At 33.9% G+C, this 24,542-nt stretch overlaps 1 protein-coding gene across 1 annotated transcript; it reads right to left on the bottom strand.

Annotated features, from left to right (window-relative positions):
* Positions 1 to 2,057: 2,057 nt before the first annotated feature.
* Positions 2,058 to 2,492, bottom strand: LOC115979647 (EG45-like domain containing protein). Its single transcript, XM_031101701.1, has one exon. It carries the CDS (start codon positions 2,490 to 2,492, stop codon positions 2,058 to 2,060), a length of 435 nt encoding a protein of 144 aa, XP_030957561.1.
* Positions 2,493 to 24,542: the final 22,050 nt, after the last annotated feature.

Genomic DNA, 24,542 nt, shown 5'->3' with positions numbered 1-24,542 from the left:
GGGCAGAAGGTGGGACTGGACCTCTATCAAGTGAAACATGTTCACTACTATGAACTCTCTGACCAGCACTGATCTCATGATTTCTGATGTGAGAATGTGGGGAATACGAAACTGGCAGCCCTCTTGAAATCTCTCCTTTATTGGGTACATTTTTCTCTTTAATCAATGCTGAAAATGTTGAGTTGGATAAGGATTGGTTCTTTCTCCCCTCCATCTTTGGATTAATAGGCTGAACTTCGTATCTATAACACAAAGGCAATAACAACATAAAGTACACCCAATATATTAAATAGAGAGTTTGATGGATGGTCTATTCAAAAAGATAGCTTGTTAAAAAAGACTTTTTAGAAATTTTTTTTTAACTAAGAGTATGTTTGGCATTAGTTTATAAGCTCAACTTTTAGCTTTTTGTAGTTTTTATGTACAGCTTTTTAAAGTCTCAATTTTTCTAGCATTTTCTTACTTCTTCAAATTTTTTCAAAGTACAGTATACTTTAGCACACTTTCAACAAATATTTTTTAGCAAAAAGTTAGATAAGTTGTTTTCAAACAAACATTAAATTGGCATCATATAAGCTTAGTTTTTAGTTTTTATGTACAGTTTTTTAAAATCTCATTTTAAATTTTTTTTCAAAGTACAAATATGCTTTAACACATTTTCAATAAAAGTTAGATAAACCGTTCTCAAACAGACACTAAATCTCTGATTAGTTCAATGCTTTGACCTAATGTAGGTGCGTTGGGTCAAGTACAAAATTTGAGGAGGAAATATATCATACAAAATTTGAGTAACTCATTTTTTATTTAAAGGCATAACTATATTTTTGTGCAATGAATAAAATAAACTAATGAAAATAAATTCATTCCCATTCACACTAATTAAGAGGAACAATCAATTTTTCTAGGAGTAGATCCAAGTACAAAACAAATTTTTAGGAGCATATCCATGTATATTTCATAATTTTTTTTTGATAGATATATTTCATAATTTATTGAATAAATAAATTGTAATCAACAGATGAAATAATGTAATAGAAATAAACTCATGACTAGGCACTAGTAGTATTGTAAAAAATGATAATATATAGGTTGAATATTGAGAAAAAATCAATTAAGTCTCTTAATTATTAAGTATGTCAATTTAGTCGCTCAAATTCGAAAATCAAGTCAATATCATCTTGAAGTCTCACAATTTCATCTTTAGGTACGTACTCTTATCTCTATTAAACTTTTAATAGAATTAATAATTAATATTAACTTTATTTCAAAATTTTACACTCTCTATAATAACATTTTAATGTATATTTTATTTGACCCATCAATTACTTCCATTAAAATTTAAAAAGAAATGAGATCCAATGATAAACTTGACTATATTTCATAGATTGTTGAATAGGTCTTCTGATTGACGAAAATAAAGAGGGTTTAATGCTGAACTGGTATTCCTTCCTATGACGAATGGTCACTTTATAATCATAATGTAAAAAGATTTTTGCTTAAAAAAAATAATATTGAAAGAAATTTTTTTTAGAGAAACAAAAGCTGATATTTCCCACATATCACACCCTACACGAAATATATGCAAAAACGAAAAAAAATCTCCAATAAAAATTGAAGGAGAACAAAAACCAGAATGTATCTCATGTTGGGGATACATGTATTCTTTCTCTTATAGTGGATCCACATAACTGTGAAATCAATGCACTATCAAAGAGAGAGGATGCATATATGTTGAATTTATGATATTATTTTTGAACAAGTAGAAGTAGAAAATATAAACAAAACTAATAACAAGAAGCTGATAGTGATCATCGATAACATAATTTATTTTAAGTAAAAAATAAAAAGTAAAAAACTCCATTAGAGCAAATAAAACTTTATTCATCCTGAACTTCAGATCAGGAATAAAGGGAGGTGGAGTTAAAATAGGTTTTTTCATTCAAAAAAAAAAAAAAAAAAAAAAAAAAAAAAAAAAAAAAACCCTATAGGAGTCATTCAGATGAACTTTCAGGATATATGGAATATCTATATATAACAGAGAAGGGTATTGAAGAAACTTACTGTTGAAATTCTATATTGATATGGGGAGAAGTAGTAGATGAATTTGCAATAGTCCCGAAAGCTGTCACAGACAAAAACATGGTGGCGTTATAAGCTGAAGGGACAGAAGCTTCTTGACCCATATGATCAACAATCGTGATCTGAATTGAATGGTTTTGATTACAAGCATCTAGTGTTAAATCACTAATGCACCTCACAAAGTACTGCCTCCCACATGCTGCACCTTCGTCCCATATTCCATGACTGGCTGCAGCGAAGAATTTGCTGGATGGGAACTGAGATGTATTGCTTCCATAACATGCTGTGGGTAAATATGGGGGAGAATATAGTGCTGCAGTGCCAACATCACCATATGAGGTATGGAAATTGAAAAACAGTGGAATCAAGAAGATGAGAGATAACCCTTGAAGACATGGCTGAGACCTATACATTTTTCTCTGCAGGAAGGCTTTTGAGAGTAAAAGAGAGTTGGAAAGATGAGGAAGTGAGATACCTAGGAGTTGTACAATCATGTAAATATATAATAAAGCGGTTGATGGATATGTGTTACCTTATTATTTTGAAGTAGTGTTTGTTACACATATACATTATCTGATCTTGTTATTCAACAAACGATTTCCATTCAAAAGATGTGTTTGTAACAATTAGGGTTTTATCCTTTTACTTTTCTAAGAAATAGAAGTGTTAGTAGATTAGACACTAGTGGTACAGATGCCTTTGAGCTTTTGATATTCAAAGATTCGAAGAATTCAATTTGGTTGAGAAAGCTATAAACGTAGATGAGAGAAGAACTTTAGAAGTATCTTTTGATGTAAGAACTTGGGAAGATTCTCCTTATTGTGGGCCAGCGGGACTAGAGTCACACGCAAAATCTCAACCTATCCATGAATTTTTACTCTCTCTAGCTCGATTTCGAAAGCAATATCAGTGTGAAATATATATATATATATATATATATATATATATATATTTATATGTAAGGGGTGGAGAAAAAAATGAAGTGTGTTGCGTTAGTTTGGTGGGTTTTATATATAGAGGTGAAAAAACTAGCTTCCAGATGATGCCATGTCAGGTGAGGCCCAATTGATAGCGGAGCCAATTGGATAATAAATATATATATTTTTGTCGGTGGAATCTTTGTCAAAGAATGGGACAAGGTTGACCACGGCACTAGAGATACTCGGAAATGAAATGGGCGTGTCCGCGTTGGAGCAATGTTAAATGCACAAAAAGATTGACAATATTTTTTATACATTCTGGTGTGACAAGTTTATACTAGTTTCAATCTATAACAATAATTGATATTACTTTTTTATCTATTATTAATAATCTACCACTTCAGCTCGTATCAAATTTGTTATTATTCTATTTTTTTGTGCTTATGGACTTCTCGTGTGTGTTGAGTGTCCTCCATGTTAGTGGAGTTACTCTACAAAAGAAGACTAAAACCAATTTTTAGGGGAGTAATGCTAAGTACAACATTTTTATAACAAATTCTAGCTAGATGATAAATCGTTATTAGTTCTAATATGAGTCTACTACTGAAATTACTTTTTTTGTTCATCAATAATAGCTTACCATATAGGATTATTTGTGAAATTATTATAGATGTAGAATCTCATTTTTAGGATGATAGTTTATACAATCTTTCTCAAGTTACTCTTTTTTAAAAAAAAAAAAAAAATTTATTTGTAAGACTTTCACGAGTTACTTGATAGTGGTAAGTCATGGTGATAGATGAAAAAGTAAAGAAAATGATGGGCTTATATTTCATATATACAATCATAACTTATCTTTTGAGCTAATGGTAAAAAAAGGGTCATGATAATGAGTGTTCATGTGTACCAGCTAAAGCTAAATTTAACAATGCAGTTGATTGACTTTTTATTTATTTATAGAGAATCACTTTCAATTTATCGTCTATATTTTTATTTATTTTTGCTATTTTCTAATTCAAGTGAGACCATTTTGATCTTCCTTGATGAGAGCACAATGGCAGAGGTAGGGGTTTATCCTTTGGGGGCCAAATTAAAATGTAACAATTAAATCATTACATATTATATATTATATATAGTAATGTAAAAAAACCATATAAGCGTTGGTCTAGTAGTTCTTAAGTTCTCATAAGATCCATGAGGTATTGAGTTCAAAACTCCTAACCAACATCATGGAGTTAGATGGATTCTTCTATATAATTACTTGATGTATGTGGGAAGGGGGAACTGCACGTACTCAAAGGAATAGTCATGCTCTTGAATAGCATTAGACACTCACGGTAGCCAAAATAATAAAATAGAAAATGTAAAAAGGAGAAAAAAACTATTAATATTTTCAACATGCAAAAGAAGTATTTTACAAATTAATAATTGTATAACAACAAGTCTGAATCAAGCTTAATAGATATATCTCAAAATTAAGAATAATATTTCACCCTTTACCTATCTTAGATAAAAATCAAATTGTAAAATAATTAAAAAAAGGGCATATCTCGGCTTAATCTCCTGAGAATAGCTTAAAAGAAAAATATTGTTTCATTTAACTTTTTAGTTGAGTTATGAGAAAACTAAGCCATATTAGTCTTATTTTATGTTTTTTTTTTTTTTTTTTTTTTTGAAAAGGAGTCTTATTTTATATTAATATATCAATCGAATGGAAAGTTAAGAGTTGGAATAATATTGTGCATTATGAACCATTATAAAAGAAAGTTAATGATATAATATAGGAGAATGTGAGTTTCAACTTTCAAGTACTAAAAATGATCTTTATGCGTGCAAATGCTTGCACGCGCACACACGCACATATATAAGTTAATTTTCCACCTAATATATATATATATATATATATATATATATATATATATATTCAAAATAAGCCTCTATTGTTTAGGCTCTAGTGGCTCTGCCACCGGTAGTTCATACAACATTTCATGAGTTACGTGGTAGTGGTAAGTCATGGTTGATAGATGAAAATGTAAATATAATGATGGGCTTATATTCCTTTACAATCATAACTTATCTTTTGAAGTCTTATTATTCATCAAAAAAATAACTTATCTTTGAGCTAATGGTAAAAGGGTTCCTAATAACGAGTGTCCTAGTGTACTCATTAAAGTTGAATTTATAATGCAGTTATTGACTCTTTATAGAGAATCAAGACACTTTCAATTTAAAGTCTATATTTTTATTAGTTTTTGCTATTTTCCAATACAAGTGAGACCATTTAGAAACTCCCTTGATGAGTGCACAAGGGCACCCATTAACAAAGGCCTTGTAGAAAATTAAATGATTTTGGATTCTCGAGGGGAAATTATTTTATGAATTTGTTGTAAAATAATAGTTTGCTATGGACACGGGAAAAATAATTGAATTTATCTTAATCACATAACATTTGAGATAGTGTTCCATCAGAACAATGACATAAGCAGAAGGCCACAAGAAACATAACACATCTGCTTCAAGATGATAACCCCAAAATCCACAAGAGATTCATTGAATCCACAAGAAATAAAGGAGAAAACTCTCTGAAATTTTATTGATGAGAAATTTATATTATGCATTGAAAATATGTTTACAAACTTTGAGAACTAATGAAAGTTTCCATAGAACTTGATTGACAAGATCAAATATTCTAAAACAAATCTTAATTGACTAGAAAAGCATTAAAAGCACATAAAATCAAGGAAATAATAACCCTAAACCTGAAATTATGAAAATATCAAAATTGATAAATAAAATATCATACTTCATACTTTAGCCATAAACCAACCACAACACAAAACATAGAGGTGGGTGTGAAAAAAATCATTGCAACTTTTTTTGTGTTGAGAGACTTTTTTTGTGTTTTTTTTTTTTTTTTTTTTTTTTTAAAAATTTTATTTTTTTATAAGAAAATATTAAAACTATTACAAATTTTACCATAAATAACACAATTTTTATTGGTATCATTTTAACAACATAGTAAACACATGTTAAGTTATATATTTCTTTTATAATTTGTGACACTTCAATTTGTAAAATTTTATATAATAAAATTTATAGCACTTTTATTATTATTTGTCTATGATCGTAGGATGCACATGTTATAAAAGGGAAGAAATATATGTCGCTCCCTTTAAAAAAGAGCAATATATAATTGTAAAGTTGTTATTTACAACTGTTTTGTGTTGACTTTAATTCCGTGTCAAATTTGATTGTATTTTTGTTCAAACATATGTACCCTGTATTTATGTGAGATTTTATTGTATAGGTTGTGTGTAAGAGAGAGTGTGAAGACTCAAGCGCCTATTGAAGAAAGTGTGGATTTTGCGAAGAGTTTCATGAGAAGCCTTCCCACGAAGTGAGCCATGTGTAGAGCACATGACTGGAATGCGAAGAGTCATGACAACTGGTTTTCGCGAGTATTTCGCAGGTAAAACCTTCTCGTAAAATACCCGCGAAACATTCTGTTTTGCTATTTTGGCATATCTGCTACACCATGTCTTCACTCACACTATATATACCCACATTACCCAAATATTGGAAGGAGTGCTTTTCAGAGAGAAAACCCTAGACATAACTCTTGATAGTTAGAGATTGTCATACCCACAATCCTCTATACAATCTTTTGTGGTTTTCCTCAACTCTTACTTCTTCATATCCAAATCCTCGAGAGGTTGATAGCCCAAACACTTACCACACCCATTCTGAGTGTAAAGTGAGATTTTGGTGCTGCTGGGAAGCATTCGAAGAAGCCATTTGTTTTGTGGACGCAATCGGGCTGAATTGCGTGATCCAGAAAGTTAGAGAAAACAAGGCTTTGTCAAGTCAGTTGGTAGAAGGAGCTTGGAGGGTTCAAGTACATGGGGTAGACTAGGCTTGGAGGGTCTTTTGTTATTCGTGTACTTTAACTTATTCTCCAGTGGATCGATTTATCACTTGGAGAGCGACGAAGAGGTTTTTCGCCAAGTTCTTCGATTTTCTCTTTGATAACACGTCTAGGTGTTATCTTGTATTTGCATCTTTTTTCCCTACTCTTTTAGCTTTCATTTTATTGTTGATATTTGATGAATATGGTTTAGAGTAGTTTTATTTTTTGTTCGCTTGCATTTACTCTATTCCACACTTAGTTTAAGTTAGAGTAAAATCAATCGAGCCGTAATTTTTAATTTGGAGGGTCTAAACAGCTCCTGTGTTTTCACACATATTCGAGCTTGCAATAATTATATATGAGCCAAGGGAAAATATATGCATATTATTTTAGTTTTTGATACAAGAAAGTAGTGTCCTAGGTTCTAACCTTTGGTTAGACTATTATACTTCCTACCCATTAGACATTCTAGAAATCCCATTAACGGATGGTGTGATGGATTGAAGATATACATATAAATATAATTTATGGATTCAATGAAAAGATAGAGGTGTTTAGAAAAAAAAAAAAAAAACACAAAAAAGGCAAAAAGAAAAGAAATGGCATATATATTAGATGAAATCATGAGTGCATTTGGTTTTTGCTTATTTCTAATAGCTTATTTGTATAATATTTATCAAAAGATATAGTTTTTGGTAAGTTTTATGTCAAAAGTGTAACAAAAAGCTAAAAAACTAGTTTATTTATAAAAAGTTAAAAGTTAGAAATTTTGGAAAAAAAAAAAAAAGACAGAGCAAAAAGTAAAAACAAAAAAATTGTAGACAAACTCACCCCATAGAGTAGTGCCACGGGGTCCCTCTTTATCGCCCATGCGCTCAATTAAAAAATAAACAGATATTAATGGAATTAATGGAAGAAAAAAAGAAGAGATATGTTAACAAATTATTATGGATGCCCCTTTTGTATGATTATGATTTAGTGTGCAGATCGTTTTTCACTGATTGATGTGGAATTGCAAAAAGAGGAAAGCTAGATTTATTTTGTGATGATAAATCATGACCAAATTGTAAGAGTCATGATTGTATACTAGATGATGTTAACCTCCATTCTTCTTCTTCTTCTTTTTAAAGAAAAGGTTACGGAACTTAATGATAGTTAATGAAAGTTTGGAGCCAATAGAAGCTGAGGGCCATGAAGAAAAGGTAAATATGTTTTTCATGTTTGAAATGTATAATGGTATATGCTAAACCTTGATTGTAATTTGGAAGAACATATATCTAAATTGTATTTGGATTATATATAATATAATCATTTGCTCAACACTATATAATTTTAATATTCTGGATTTGTTTTGTGGGATTTTGTATGATTAGGGTCCGTTTGGTTGGAGGAGTGGAAAAGTGAAAGATAAAAAATGAGGAATGGATAGAAAAGTGGAAGGATAGAGGATATTTAATTTTCTCTCCTTTGTGTTTGGTTGGGAGGATAGAAAAGTGGGAGGATAAAAAACTCATTTGTTTGGTGGGAAATGAAATTAGTATAAATTTACAATTATATCCCTAATAAATAAAACAAAAGTAACACATTTTTTATTAAAAAATTTTTTATGGACACAATATATTTTTTATTTTTTATTTTAAAAGAGAACAAGCCAAAGGAAGATGAAAAAAAAAAGGGAATGAAAAGTATAAGAAAAGAAAAAAAAGATTAAAAAAAAGGGGATAAAGAAAAAAAAAACTAAAACACGTAGTATAACAGAGAAAACAAATAGATGAAAAAAATGCAGAGTAAAAGTATACGAAAAGGACAAAAAAAAAAAAAAAAACTGGAATTGAAGCATGAGAAAAGACAAAACCTAAAGAAGATGAAAAAAAAAGAATGAAAAAGAAAGAGACAGATGGTTGTATAACAGAGACAAAAATCAAAGGGGAAAAAAAAGAAAAGAAAGAAAGATGCACTGGCAATGGCAGGAACAAAACCAGCGCAGGGCATTTTCATCAACTCCAAAAGCTTCTATTTTCCATCAAGTTTTTCCCCCATTTTGGGGAGAAAACATTTTGGTGGGCCCGGGGAGAAAATACCCGGGCCTCACCAATTTTTTTCCTCTTCTCCTTTCAACCAATACCTACCAAAAATGTTTTTTCTCTCTCTCTCTTTCTTCCATCCTCCCTAAAATCCATCCAACCAAACATACCTTACGTTTCACTGTGTGTGAATTTTTTTTCTCTAACAGATGTGGAAGTGCAAAAAGAGCATAGAAAAACTAAATATGTTCAAATTGTATTCTAGAATCTAGATGATGTTAACCTCCCTACTTTTTCTTCTTCTTTATATATATATATATATATATATATATATATTTTATATTTTAAAGAAATGGTTACCTAAGTTAATGAAAGTTGATGGAAAGTTGGAAACCAATAGATTATAATAGTGATATCAACATCATATTGATGAATATGGTGAATATATTAAAGGTAGATTCGGAGATCAATAATGTAGACTAGCATTTACACGTTTTCCTAGTATCACTAAGCATTGACTCATGGCCTTGTTTTTCAAGGGAATTTCATTTTACTTTATCTCTCCTATTTTCATGTCCTTCCATTCTGGAATCTATCATCATGGACAATCCAATTGTAATAAAATAAAGTAAATAATTACATTTTTCGTCTAACTCACTCATATACAACATATAATAACTTTAAAGGAGTATTGAAAGAAAAAGGGGGAAAAGAAGAGAAAGAAAGAAAACAACAGGGTAAGAAAAATGTGCTATTCCTTGAACCTTTTTCATTGTATGACTTCAATCTCATTTGGCCCTTTAGTTCCTAACTTTGATCCCCATAAAACCAGATATACAACAACTGTGCTCCAATAACCCTAAAAATAGTTATAATACAACAAATGAATCAAAATCATATACAACAATTAAAATCATATTAGTATTAAAACAATAAAATAAAGTAATAAAAATATTACACACACACACACTTATGTTTATTTATTGCTTATACATGAAGAGTGTTTGTAATTTTGATTTAACATATGATATTTTCTTACGTAAAGAAAAATATTTACATCAAGTAATAAGACTTTACTTCTTTGCAAAAAGAAAAAGAAAAAGAAAAAATAAGTCTTGACATATCTAAAAATATACAAGTCAAATTAATAGAAATAAAACATAATTAAATTAAGTATGGTATACATTAAATACACTTTAGTTTAAATAGTTATGTATAATATAAGAGTAATTAGAGGGAACAAAAAATGCATTAGTCAATTATATAAATTCATTTCATGTTTTAAGTAAAAATCTAGGAGGTCCATTATATCAATTTATATCCAATTTTTTTTTTTTTACCAAAAATACAAAAGGGAGGGAGGATTTTTGAAAAGTCAGGCCCCCCTAGATTCCCCCCCCCCCCCCCCCCCCCCCCCCCCGGCCGATCTAGAGTGCATTTGGATGATATAATCATTTTCTTAACAATAAATAGTTTTCGTCTTCTTGATTTGTTATGTGGGATTTTTTCAAAACTTTTTATGAAAAGTGATATAATCATAGTTGTCAATATGTTGAAAAGAAATTATTATTTTGAGTCATTTGTAATGTATTATCACTTTTGAGTTTAACCAATTTAAATATGTATGTTATAAACACATACTAATGTAATTTATTAGTTAGCATGTTAAATATTATTACATAAGTGATGATAAATTAGTCATTAGTTAAATACATTCAAAATTTATAATGAACATACTCTTTATATATGTATATATATTGTAAGGACGCGTTTCGTGGCGGACCGTAACAGTGTCGGGTTCGCACGTGAAAAGGCCCCTAACAATATCATTTGTAGAGCGTGGGTTTGGAAGGCTAGGCCTTGGTTGATAGGCGGTGGGTTTTTCACGGTGTTCGTACCAGTTTAAGTTTTCCTACACCCCTGGAGTCTTTCTCCTGGAGGTGGGCTGGGAGGCTCAGGTTTCTGGCCATTTTTCCCAACCCCCTCTCTTGGCGCACCTTCCTTTTTATTATATAGTCCGTCTTGGCTGATCCTGACCCTCCACTTGTAGGTCAGGCAGGAGCTTGTTTCTGTATCCATCCCATCAGCTGTCCTGTCTAACTTTCTATTAGTTGCATGGACCGACGTTCGCACCGCCCAAACGTCTTTTCTCATTAACCAGCTTTGGGTATTGGCAGGTGCATTTACTGAAGGGGGTCGGCCGCACTTTCCCTGGTCCGAGTTCACACCCTGCTTCCCTATGGGCCTCATTCCGTTCACATCCCTTTGAGGGGGCTGTTTGGGGATTGCCTACACCAAGGTGTTGGTCTTCCTGTTGAAGCTATGGAATGCCGAGGACAGGGTAAGTTCTCAGCCGTTCCCCTTGCTACCTCGGCCACTGAGCATTTGTCTTCGGCAAGATACCTCCTCGGCACGGGCCCTGGGCCCAGATAGAGTTTGGGTCGGACTGCAGAACTCTCGAATCCACAATAGCCCCTCAAAATCCTGCTATCCGTCCCCTCGGACGGATAGGAGGGTTTTGATGACATCATGGATCTGCCAATGCCCATCAATCCTTGTCATCTAGCGATTCCCGAGGTTTTTCACCTGCCCAAGGCACGTTCCTAGAGCCGTTGGAAGGCGAAACGTGGCCTCATTAAATACGGGCGGCTTGGTGCTTCCCACGTTCAACGGTGTGATGGGAATCGAACGGTGGTGATCTCCTGGCCTCTTTGGGCGGGAAAAAGGGGGTGCTGTTTACCCTAGAAAGTATAAAAGATTTTTTGGAGATGGATCCGTCTCTCCAGTTCTATACTTAAGAGTTTTAGTGCGTGTATCCAGGGTTCATCCGAACTTCCGCCCACAGAGGCCTTAGATTTACTCCTAACCTTCGTCTCACGAAGATATAAGCACCATTTTTGACGTTACGCATAATAGCTAAAACCTGCTTAATGCCTGGTTTCCTTCATTCAAGTAGTTGGTTTCCCCATAGGCTTGAGTCCGATGGACTATGCAATGCCTTGGTTCTGTCCAAAACCTAGTTTTCCACATCCCGGTAGTTGGTTTCCCCTGAGGCTTGGGTCCGAGGACCATGCAATGCCTTGGTTCTGTCCAAAACCTAGTTTTCCACATCCAGGTAGTTGGTTTCCCCTGAGGCTTGGGTCCGAGGACCATGCAATGCCTTGGTTCTGTCCAAAACCTAGTTTTCCACATCCAGGTAGTTGGTTTCTCCTGAGGCTTGGGTCCGAGGACCATGCAATGCCTTGGTTCTGTCCAAAACCTAGAGGTAGTTGGTTTCCCTGAGGCTTGGTCCGGTGGACCATGCAATGCCTTGGTTCTGTCCAAAACCTAGTTTTCATTACATCCAGGTAGTTGGTTTCCCCTGAGGCTTGGGTCCGAGGACCATGTAATGCCTTGGTTCTGTCCAAAACCTAGTTTCCACATCCAGGTAGTTGGTTTCCCCTGAGGCTTGGGTCCGTGACCATGCAATGCCTTGGTTCTGTCCAAAACCTAGTTTTCCACATCCAGGTATTGGTTCTCTGAGCTTGGTCCGAGGACCATGCAAGCTTGGTTCTGTCCAAAACCTAGTTTTCCACATCCAGGTAGTTGGTTTCTCCTGAGGCTTGGGTCCGTGGACCATGCAATGCCTTGGTTCTGTCAAAACCTAGTTTTCATTTACTTTCCAGGTAGTTGGTTTCCCCTGAGGGCTTGGGTCCGAGGACCATGCACATGCCTGGTTCTGTCTAAAACCTAGTTTTCATTACATTAGGTAGTTGGTTTCTCCTGAGGCTTGGGTCCGAGGACCATGCAATGCCTTGGTTCTGTCCAAAACCTAGTTTTCATTACATCCAGGTAGTTGGTTTCCCTGAGGCTTGGGTCCGAGGACCATGCAATGCCTTGGTTCTGTCCAAAACCTAGTTTTCATTTCATCCAGTAGTTGGTTTCCCCTGAGGCTTGGGTCCGAGGACCATGCAATGCCTTGGTCTGTCCAAACCTATTTTTCACATCCAGTAGTTGGTTTCTCCTGAGGCTTGGGTCCGAGGACCATGTAATGCCTTGGTTCTGTCCAAAACCTAGTTTTCATTACATCCAGGTAGTTGGTTTCCCCTGAGACTTGGGTCCGAGGACCATGCAATGCCTTGGTTCTGTCCAAAACCTAGTTTTCCACATCCAGGTAGTTGGTTTCTCCTGAGGCTTGGGTCCGAGGACCATGTAATGCCTTGGTTCTGTCCAAAACCTAGTTTTCATTACATCCAGGTAGTTGGTTTCCCCTGAGGCTTGGGTCCGAGGACCATGTAATGCCTTGGTTCTGTCCAAAACCTAGTTTCCACATCCAGGTAGTTGGTTTCTCCTGAGGCTTGGGTCCGAGGACCATGCAATGCCTTGGTTCTGTGGTAAAACCTATGCCTTGGTTCTGTTTTCATTACATCCAGGTAGTTGGTTTCCCCTGAGGCTTGGGTCCGAGGACCATGCATGCTTGGTTCTGTCCAAACTAGTTTTTCCATTACATCCAGGTAGTTGGTTTTCCCCTGAGGCTTGGGGTCCAGGACCTCAATGGTCTTGGTTTGTCCAAAACTAGTTTTCATTACAATCTAGGTAGTTGGTTTCCCCTGAGGCTTGGGTCCGAGGACCATGCAATGCCTTGGTTCTGTCCAAAACCTAGTTTTCTCCTTGTGCGGGATCTTGGCTTTAGGGGAGTTAGCTTTTCAGCCAAGCCCCTAGAGTTTATCCATACGGTTAACGTTGCAAGGTACCTAGTTTACTCTTTACGGGGGACCTTGGCTTTAAGGGAGTTGGGTCCTCAACCAAGCCCCTAATCAAGAAACGTAGTTCCTAACAGAACTTTATACTTAGAACTCTGTAACCAACGGCTAGACATATCGGAGAAACTCTATCGACCCACTTCCTATACCAACACACAAGCCCTTCCCACAGACGGCGCCAATTGTAAGGACGCGTTTCGTGGCGGACCGTAACAGTGTCGGGTTCGCATGTGAAAAGGCCCCTAACAATATCATTTGTAGAGCGTGGGTTTGGAAGGCTAGGCCTTGGTTGGTAGGCGGTGGGTTTTTCACGGTGTTCGTACCAGTTTAAGTTTTCCTACACCCCTGGAGTCTTTCTCCTGGAGGTGGGCTGGGAGGCTCAGGTTTCTGGCCATTTTTCCCAACCCCCTCTCTTGGCGCACCTTCCTTTTTATTATATAGTCCGTCTTGGCTGATCCTGACCCTCCACTTGTAGGTCAGGCAGGAGCTTGTTTCTGTATCCATCCCATCAGCTGTCCTGTCTAACTTTCTATTAGTTGCATGGACCGACGTTCGCACCGCCCAAACGTCTTTTCTCATTAACCAGCTTTGGGTATTGGCAGGTGCATTTACTGAAGGGGGTCGGCCGCACTTTCCCTGGTCCGAGTTCACACCCTGCTTCCCTATGGGCCTCATTCCGTTCACATCCCTTTGAGGGGGCTGTTTGGGGATTGCCTACACCAAGGTGTTGGTCTTCCTGTTGAAGCTATGGAATGCCGAGGACAGGGTAAGTTCTCAGCCGTTCCCCTTGCTACCTCGGCCACTAAGCATTTGTCTTCGGCAAGGTCCTCCTCGCGGCATGGGCCTGGCCCAGATAGAGTTTGGGCCGGCTGCAGAATCATTTGGACCCACATATATATTTATATAAATTTTTTTATAAATTTCATTAAGCGTTTGTATATCTTACGATACACGATGTAGAAAAATAAAAATTAATTTACAATGCAATTCACGTTTGGACAACTATGGATATAATCATATTGTACATGGTTAGGGTTATTTTGTGATTAGGAAGACTCACGCAAAGAAAGTAAAAATATGTGTGATATAATCATATTGTACATGGTTAGGTTATTTTGTGATTAGGAAGACTCATGCAAAGAAAGTAAAAATATGTGTTGGTAACCTGCACGAGACTAACAAACACCATGAAGTGAATAGTAGCCTAGAAAAATAGCCTAAAATCACTCTAATGATCAAATTAGAGTCTCATATGGGTGAAAATAGTTTGCTGAAAGTGTTTGGGTTGAGAATGCATGTTTGGATGATATGGGAAGGGATATCTATATTCACAATTACCCACACTTTTCGCTCAAATGTGTCATCGCCTAATTTGTGCTTTCGGTGGATTTAACGTTAATTAGTCTGTTTTGTTGGTCCAAAATTTCTGCCCAATTTGGCTTTGGTGATTTGCATTCGATAAACATGCCATCCACATTGCATTTAATACAAAGTGAAGTTGTTGGTGGTGCAATTAATGCATGGTGACCATTTTTAACCAAGGTAGTCAGTTTCATACTGTATCGGCCGGTACGGCCAATATTTTCCATACTGGTGCCTGAAATGGTACAAAAACATCCTCATTTCGTACCAGTCTAAATAACGGTAGTACCAAAAGCATTTCGGCTGTACTGATAGAAATACTGGATTTTGGCTAGAAAATGGATACTGGTCCGAAACAAAAAAAACAGATTTCTTTGTAATTTTTCACTCACCTAAGATAATTTCTCAACAAATTTCATGATCTGATGCATCTCTCTTGTATCTCGGTCTCTTTTTTGCCTAGCTTTCCATTTTTCTTCGTGGGTTCTGCATTGTTTGTGTTCCTCTAATCTTCTTCTTCTTCTTCTTCTTCTTCGCTTTTTTATGTCTTTACTGTTTCTCAAAGAGTTTTTCTTTGGGCGCCCACGTGATGACTGACCAAAGGTAAGGAGATAAGATAAGACTAGCTTTTTGATATTTGAAATGAGATAAGAGTCGGTGGAGGTAAACATGTGGAGGAGATAAAATCAAGATAAAAATAAAGAAAGATAAATTGTAAAAGTAAAAGAGAATGAGTGGAGGTGAAAAAAAGTGAGTTATTAAAAACAATTTGTTGGCCGAGGGTAGTTGAAAATTGAGATACGTATACCCAAAAAAAGAAAATCTTCATCATATTTTTACAACACTTTCACATCAAGTTTTAAGTTTTAGGGTATCAAGATAAAAATAAAGAAAGATAAATTGTAAAAGTAAAAGAGAATGAGTGGAGGTGAAAAAAAGTGAGTTATTAAAAACAATTTGTTGGCCGAGGGTAGTTGAAAATTGAGATACGTATACCCAAAAAAAGAAAATCTTCATCATATTTTTACAACACTTTCACATCAAGTTTTAAGTTTTAAGTTTTAGGTTGTTATAAGTTTTTATTGGTGGGACAAAAAAGTTATTTTAGACTTTTTAGTGGTAGGTTCAAATTAGAACCAATAAAAAAAGCCAAATATGATTTGTTGTAAAAGTGTTAGAAAATATTGTGAACATAACGCGTGCGTGTGCGCGCGCACACACACACACACATATATATTAAATATATAAAATAGCAGTAAATCCAAAACGGTATACTGGTATTGATTGGTATCAAAATATATCGTTTCACTGGTCAAATCGATACAACCTTCGATACGAGATTGACTCCCTTGTTTTTAACCAAGATCCACCTTTTGAGGACTGTACTCATTAGATCAGTTTTAAAATATAGATTACTAATAGAAATGGATGGTGATATTGATATGAAAATGAAATTGAATATGAAGATACAAAATAAAAAATCATAAATTTCAAAGTGTACTTAAATATATATATTTGAAGAAATCGTAGAATTTGGAATCTATGATATTTATTTCATGACAATAACTCTTTACATTATTTTTAGATATTAATTAATTTGTAAGATGCGAACTCAGATCCTTTATTCAATAATAAAAATAATTTTATATTTGAGTTAATTGGAATTCATATTTCTGCATTTTCTATGTGAAAAAAAAAAAAAATAAATAAAAAAACAAAACAAAACTATAACAAGAATTGAATCGATGGAGGCCTCTCTCTCTATCCCTCTGTGCGTGTATTTTCAACTGGGAAGCTTCTATGTTCGCATTTTGCTATGTGAAAAAGGTAATTTTAGCTTTAGCTTTAAAAGTCGTTTGGAGTAAATGGAATGACATTATCGTCCTAATTGTATTATAGAAAGAGTGAATTGTGTTATTGCGATGAAGGTATAAGCATAAAAGCAATTTGTCCACTTTAGCGAGGTGGTGCTGTGTTGGATAGTGCTGTATACTTTGAAGTTTGAAATTTGAACCCACTATTTATTTCACGAGTAAGTCTAACACCACATCAATTTCCACAACTTTAGCATATGGCAAGTTGTAAGTGGTGAAAATAAAATAGTAGGTTCATGTGAGTCCATTATTTCACCACTCACGAGTCATCACGTGACAAAGTTATGGCAAAGTTGTGAAAATTGGTGTGATGCTAGACTTACTCTTATTTCACATCAGATTTTGAGGGAGTTGGGGAATGCCCCATATGATGCAATGACTATAAATATACATTGTAACATAATATAATCTCAATTTTGGAGATGACCCAGCAAGATTACATGCATGAAGCTTAAAAAAACACTATCCAAGTTTGTAGTTCAGTGGTTAGGGTCTTGATGTGAAGTAGATATTGTGCATTTGTGCTCAAATTCTCGAAAGCAACAATGTAACATTGGTTTAGTTTAATATTGTTATTATTGTCAACTTTATATTAAGTGTGTGTTTGGGATGAACTGAATTTTTTAGCTTATCTACACTTTCAGCTTATTTTTGCTACTGATTCTAAAAAAAAAAAAAAAAAAAAAAAAAAAAAAAAATCTTATTTTTGTTACTATTCATGGGTTCCATTACACTTTTTAATACTATTCAGGGGTCATACTGTCCTATTTAGCTAACTTTTACTTTTAATTACAATATTTTCAGTAAAATTTTTTCAATTTCAATTAGATAACCTGTTCTCAAACTGATATTAAAGCTTAATAAGCCTTAATTGGAATCTCTTTATGCACAAAGTGTTTGAGAGTTTAGGGAAAAAAGTTTTGAGCTGTTGGGTTAAAAAATGCTAACTTTTATCTTTATATACAGTACTTTCAACAAAAAGTTTTCAATTTCAACTAAATAAACTGTTCTCAAACTGATACTAAATCTTAATAACCCTTAATTGGAACCTTCTTATGCACAAAGTGTCTAAGAGTTTAGGAAAAAAAGGTTTGAGCTGCTGGGTTAAAAAATGCTTAATTAGCTTTAATTATAAATTAAGTTTTTGTCAACGGAATCATTTGCACAACCACGGCAAGGAAAAGAGAAAATCATTTGCACAACAACCAATGGCCTGCTTACTTGACTTCATTGCTTGCAATGGGATTAACAATTAACCATCTACTAAAGCCTAAATTAATGGAATTTGCCCTCCACTTTTTCACTTTTACTTTTTTTAACAACCATTTTTCTTTTGTCCTTTCTTTGGTATTTGGTTTTGTAGTTGTGCCTGTGATCTTCTTCACCTCTCAACTTAGTACATGCAACTTCCAGTTCTTCCAAATTTAAAATTGGGCCTGTCAAAGTTCGGCTGCCCACATTACTTTAATTTGGGCCTTTTTGAAGTTGAACTTGAGGCTGTCAAATTTACCTAATCGAACCATCAGACTTCTCAAATATTATTCTGGAAGGGGATGCCGCAAATGTTCTGAAAGAGAATGAAGAAAAAGCCTTGTTGGGTCATCTCCTCAGTCATTGAATACATATAAAGCTTTTGTTAGGAAAACTTAAATGCTGGTCTCTCTCTCTCTCTTATATGCAGGACTGTAAATTCTCTAGCTCACAATTGGCCGGCCTTTAGTACGTAGAAGTTTGGGCCAGCAATACATCTCTGACTCGTTGAATTGGATTTTTGTTCCAGATTACAGAGATGGATAAGGGCCCTTCTTCCTTCTTCCTTCTTCCTTCTTCCTTCTTCCTTCTTCTTCTCTTTATTTTTATTTTTATATCCCTATTTTCCTGTTGCCTTTGCTCTGCTTAATATGTATGCATCTCTCTTCTTTGCTGTTTAATGAAAGAGGTATTATTCCCCAAAAAAAAAAAAAAAAAATCAAACTTAAATTGGGCATATCAGATTAGGCTATCCAAATCTTATAGTTTGCAAGATTAGTATCTTTTTATTTTTATTTTTATAAATGCGAGAATAGAATTCATTGGTCATCTTTTTCCCTAGAAGCAAGTTACTTTTCATCGTGATGAGTTAAACCCTGTGTTAGATGGCCTTGCCAACCCTAGTACTAATGTGTCTTGCAAACTTGAATCCAAGCGCTAAGGCAAGGTGGATGAGATGCTTGACCACTGAGCTCCCACTTATCATTGAAAAAAGAAGAAGACCAAAATTCAGTAATTTCTATGGATACATATAAACAATATAACACGTAAATCAACCTGGACACCCCCACCCCCCATAAAAAGGTAAATTGTAACTGTTAATCATAAATTATAGGGGCAGTTACACTTTTCCAATTGTTGATGCTAGTCTCCTCTGTATTCGCTGTTGTGGTCTCTCTGCTTGGTGTTATTTTGTAATGTGTGCTTGAGTGGGCTCTCTGTTCTTCTTCTTCTTCTTCTTCTTCTTCTTTTTTTTTTTTTTTTTTTTTTTTTTTTTTTTTTTTTTGAGAGCTTTTCCTGGTGTTTGGATGAGGATGATGCTTGGCGTTCTCTGCTATCTTTATTTTTCTTAGTGTTCCCATCCTTTGCTGTTTCTTGAGTAATGCTTGTTGTTTTTAATATTAGTATTCTATTTTCATTAAGTGTGAGGCACTATTACCAGTGCACCATTTTGCTTTGGGTGAGTTGATATCTCCCATGGTAAGTGAACGGGGACTAGGAGAGGAGGAAAAAAGAGGTGACTATTACCAGTGCATATTTATTAAGTACTAGTAAGCTAGTAGCTAGCCCCTAGCCAGCGTGTGCTAAAGAAAGTTTTACAAGAAAATGAGAAATATATATATATATATAATCAACAACAATTTCTCCATTATTAAAATAATAATGTTAGAGGTACAAACTTTTTTACAAAATGTTTATATGGTGAGTGATTATTGGTAAATAAAAAAGTGATATTAATAGTGAGTCTAGATAAAAACCTATAAGAAGCTAATCACATTAACATTTTGTAAAAATATTATAAAATAGTTTGTGGTTGTAGTATTACTCTTATTAAAATACTACAACAACAACACCATCAAATTTTGGTCCCAAATTTTTGGGGTCAATTATGAATTTTGAAAAGATTATTCAAGGTTAGTCATATTTTATTTTCTTCTTCATTCTACTTTATTTCAAAAGCATATTTTGTTACTTTCTAAATTAACATGTCATTTTTAACTATATTAATGTTATTTCTCCAAAATCAAAATGAAAAGAACAAAAAAAAAAAAAAAAAAAAAATCAAGAACTCAAAACTCAAAAGGTAAAGGAAAATATTTATTCTTAAATAAACATTTACTTAAATTTTACGCAAGATATATCAATTTATTTCTCCATTATACGGTGCCGTGCCATTCCCTTCCCGCTCTTGGCAGAGCAGGCAGTGAGCCTCGCAGCTAGCAAAGGTAGTAAAATATAATTATTCTCTTGTTTGCATTCAAGTCTTTAGAGATAGAAATTTCGGGCTTTTGTCATGCGATTGAATTTGCAATAAATTTGGAAAATTAGAGAAATGGAGATCACTACACAAGCAAACACCATGCCATGATAAGTTTCGGTCACCTTTAGCATGGTATCAAGATTCTACTTAGTGGTCTTAGACATGTAAAAATTCGAATATTTTCTGGGTGGAAGGATTAACTAAAGAGTCTCAAAATCATAATGATATACTCCCATGTATTTCAAATATTTTACTCATCATCATTGTTGTACAACACTTATAATTCTTAATAAAATTACACACTCTCTCTCTCTCTCTCTCTCTCTCTCTCTCTCTCTCTCTCTCTCTCTCTCTCTATATATATATATATATATATATATATTTGTTTGTTTGTTTTTCAAAACAAACATCTCATTGCTTTGCTTACAAAAAGGACACAATTAATGGAGCAATTTGTCATCACTAATATTATTTTTATTATTTCTAGAGAGAAGAGATGAAATCTTCATTTCTATTCTCGTGGTTTGTTTTGTTCATTCAAGATAAAAACTAAAGTACTCTTTTGGCCTCAAAGTTTGAGGGGTTTTTTTTTTTTTTTTGGATTTTTACATTTCAAATATATTTTTTGGCCATTCATGTTTGATCGATTCTGTTTTCATATTGGCTTTGCCATCCATTTCTGTTAATAATTTTACCGTTAAGTGCCAGATAAGTAATGTCTATTGAACCACATCATAAATGATTAAGTGGCATGAATCCATGAATCAATCCATGCTTGCTTAGGTGTGCAGTTAATCTCCCATCTCTTTCACATGATGAGATTATGGAATGCGCATTAGTAAAATTCGATGAATATATATTGTTGGGTTATAGATTGACTCCGGTTAATAAATTCAATTACCCAAGTTGATTAATTAGGTCAAATTACATGTAAATCATGGAGGCACCAATAAATTATCAAATAAACTAAAAGCTTAAATTAGTGTGAAAACACTAGAGCTTGTTCAGACCCCAAATTAAAAAATACGGCTAGATTGCTTTTACCCTAACTTATCAAAGTACAGAATAAGAATAAATAAGTGCAATAAATCGATAACACTACTCTAAGCCATATCCAACCACAATGAACAATAAACAACAAGTTTAAAAAGTAGGGAAGAGAGATGCAAACACAAGATAACATTAAGATGTGTTATCGAAGAGGAAATGAAGAACTTGGCGAAAAACTTTTCTACGACCCTCCAAGCCAAAATCAATCCACTAGTGAATAAAGTTGGAGTACACAAATAACAAAAGACCCTCCAAGTCTAGTCTACCCCATGTACTTGAGCCCTCCAAGCTTTTGCTACCAATGAACTTCTCGGAGTCTTGTTTTCACTAGCATTCCAGATCCCGCAATTCAGCCCGATTGCATCCGCCACTAAATGGCTCATTCCAATGCTTCCCAAAGGTACCAAAACTTGACTCAACACTCAGATTGGGTGTGGTAACTGTTTGGGCTAAGAACCTCTCAAGTGTTTTTGCTAGGGTTTTCTTTCTATAAAACACTCATTACATTTCGTGAGTAATGAGTGTATTTATAATATGGGTAAAGAATTTGGTAAAACACTTTATCTTTTTGCCAAACAGAGAGTTTCATGGGTACCTCGCAAGATGGCATTTCTTAAGAAGTACTCGCGAATTTGACAGTCTGGCATGACTCTTCAGTTTCTAGTCATGTGCTTTATACATGGCCTTTCGTGGGATAGTTTCTCGCAAGCTTCTCGCGAGCTAGTTGTGAACTGCATTGATTTTTCTTTGAAGCTTGATTCTTCACCAATTTCTCACACTCATCCCTTACAATTAAAACCCATATAAATATAGGGAAATGATTGAAGAAATTACAATCAAAATTGGCAAGAAATTAAAGCTAACAAAGGCTAGTTGGAAATCACAACTATACATAAACTAATATGCAACGGAAATTAAATAACATGGTGATTTGTTGATGAATGAGGAAAACCTCTCGCAAGGCAAAAATCCCACTGGGTGAATTTCAGATTACCACTCCCAAGAATCCACTAATTAACAATTAAGCGGTCACAAGTATGAAGAATCTTATCACTACCCTGGCCTATCCCAAAATACCAACCTACAGTTGAATTTTCACTCTAATACCCAATTGGACTTGATCTTATAGTAGACTTCTTCGCTTTGCACAAATCTCCAATCTGTGACCAACTCCTTTGCACAAATTCTAGTACGTGACTAACTTCAGCAACTTGATTGATTTGTTGTTGGCTGCAAAGTTCTTCACTTCAAAAATGTTGAAGATCAGGAAGTACTTGGTTACAAAACCTTGATGCGCACAAACGTAGTAACTTTTCACAGAGTATATAAGTTCTAAGTTTCTGTCTCCATACTTGATGACTTTTGAAATAAGCTTTTTATATGACTAGGGTTGTAGAAAGAGAAACCCTAATCATTCAAGTCATCATGGGCTGAAATTTAGATTTGAGAATTCTGAATTCATAAGTCTTGATAGATCGAGCTTGTGTCGAGCTCTCTCATTAATCCTCGATAGATGCTAGTGTTGAAACTAGTGTCGAGCTTTAATGAAACAACTTTTTTTCACTTGTTTTTTGAATCAATCTTCATATCTTTAATGAAACCACTTGTAAAGTAAACTTCACACACTTGATGATACATTAAACCCAACTTACATATAGCTAATTACAAGTAAAATGCGTTTTGTCAAGGATTAACCAACACATAGAAAAATATGACTTTATCATATATAAATAAATGGACATATATGATGGAATTAATGGGTTTGCATGGATGATGAGGTTAGTTTTAAGCACTTGTAAGGAAGTATGTATAGTTAATTTTAGCCTATAACCTTAATTACTTGAATTGAATTTACTTTCATTGTAACTTATTTTTGTGTGTTAAAATGGGTACTGGTTTTGCATACCAATTTTAGTTAGTGATGTGAATGCCTACTATCACATATCAATAAGTCTAGATCCAATAGAACTTCTAGAAAATATTTTCAAGTTGTTTCCCAAAATAAACCTTGTTTTCAAAATAACACATATTTTTAAGCTTGTGTTTCTAAAATGTTTTCAAGATAAACCATACTTCCATATTGTTTTCAAAAAGCGAGTTGTTTTTTCAATGAAAACCAATGAAACCCATTATTTTCAAAATAAACAATATTCTAAAACTTTTGGGATTTTCCATATTCTTAGAAAAATGCTTCTCCAAAAACATATGGAATTTCCTAGTGAAAAATACCATTTCAAAAACCCAAAGGATTCTTCCTCTTAAAAATGGTTTTCCAAAAAACCCATTGAATTTTTCTCTTGAAAACTACTCTGCAAAACTTATGCGATTTTTATCATTGAAAATGATTTTAAGAAAAACCATGGGATTTTTCTTCTGGAAAGCTAATTCAAAAAAAAAAAAAAAAAAAAAAATCATAAGAAATGACATTTTCTCCAATTCTTGAAAATGGTTTCCTTAGAAAAACTGGCTTCCCTAAAAAACATCATTTGAAAACAAGATTTTGTTTTTGAATCACTTGGGATTCCCCACTCTTTCAACTTTTTGCTCTTAGTGCGTTTATATTTTCAATTTTAGTTAAATAATTTTCAACTTAAGGATAATTTGGTAAATATTTTGAAAATAAGAACATATGTTTACTTGGAGCCTAAAGGTTAAAAACACTCAAAGTTCAAGGGTTTACAACACCCAAAGGCTTCAAGGGGGGAGGGGGGATTGAACCCTAAGTATCTTTGAAACACTAGAAGGTGCTAATTAGTTGAGTTGCAAGACTCTTGGTCAATTGTTGCAACATTGCTATTGGTTCTTAGTGCATTTATTTATTTATTTTTTCAATTTTAATTAAACAATTTCCAAGTTATGGATAATTTTGTTATGTCTTGTATTTACTTTTCCATTAGATTGTATTGTTGTATTGTTATGTTTTTTTAACTAAATTCCCAAAAAATTCCATTGGATTGTTGTTATTTGTCCACGCAACAAATAATTCTATATCAAAATTCCCATATGTTAAGTAAGTATTCAATTTTTTACAAAATAAAAGAAATTTTTTGGGTTTATTTGTGTCAATTTTCTA

This window comes from Quercus lobata, chromosome 3 (genome assembly GCF_001633185.2).
Source record: "Quercus lobata isolate SW786 chromosome 3, ValleyOak3.0 Primary Assembly, whole genome shotgun sequence".
Classification (NCBI taxonomy): domain Eukaryota; kingdom Viridiplantae; phylum Streptophyta; class Magnoliopsida; order Fagales; family Fagaceae; genus Quercus; species Quercus lobata.
Note: the sequence above shows the minus strand (reverse complement) of the source record. Positions and strands in the feature narration are given on the sequence as shown.

Excerpts from the sequence above, each read along its gene's own strand:
- LOC115979647 (XM_031101701.1), bottom strand. The coding sequence starts at position 2,492 with ATGTATAGGTCTCAGCCATGTCTTCAAGGGTTATCTCTCATCTTCTTG.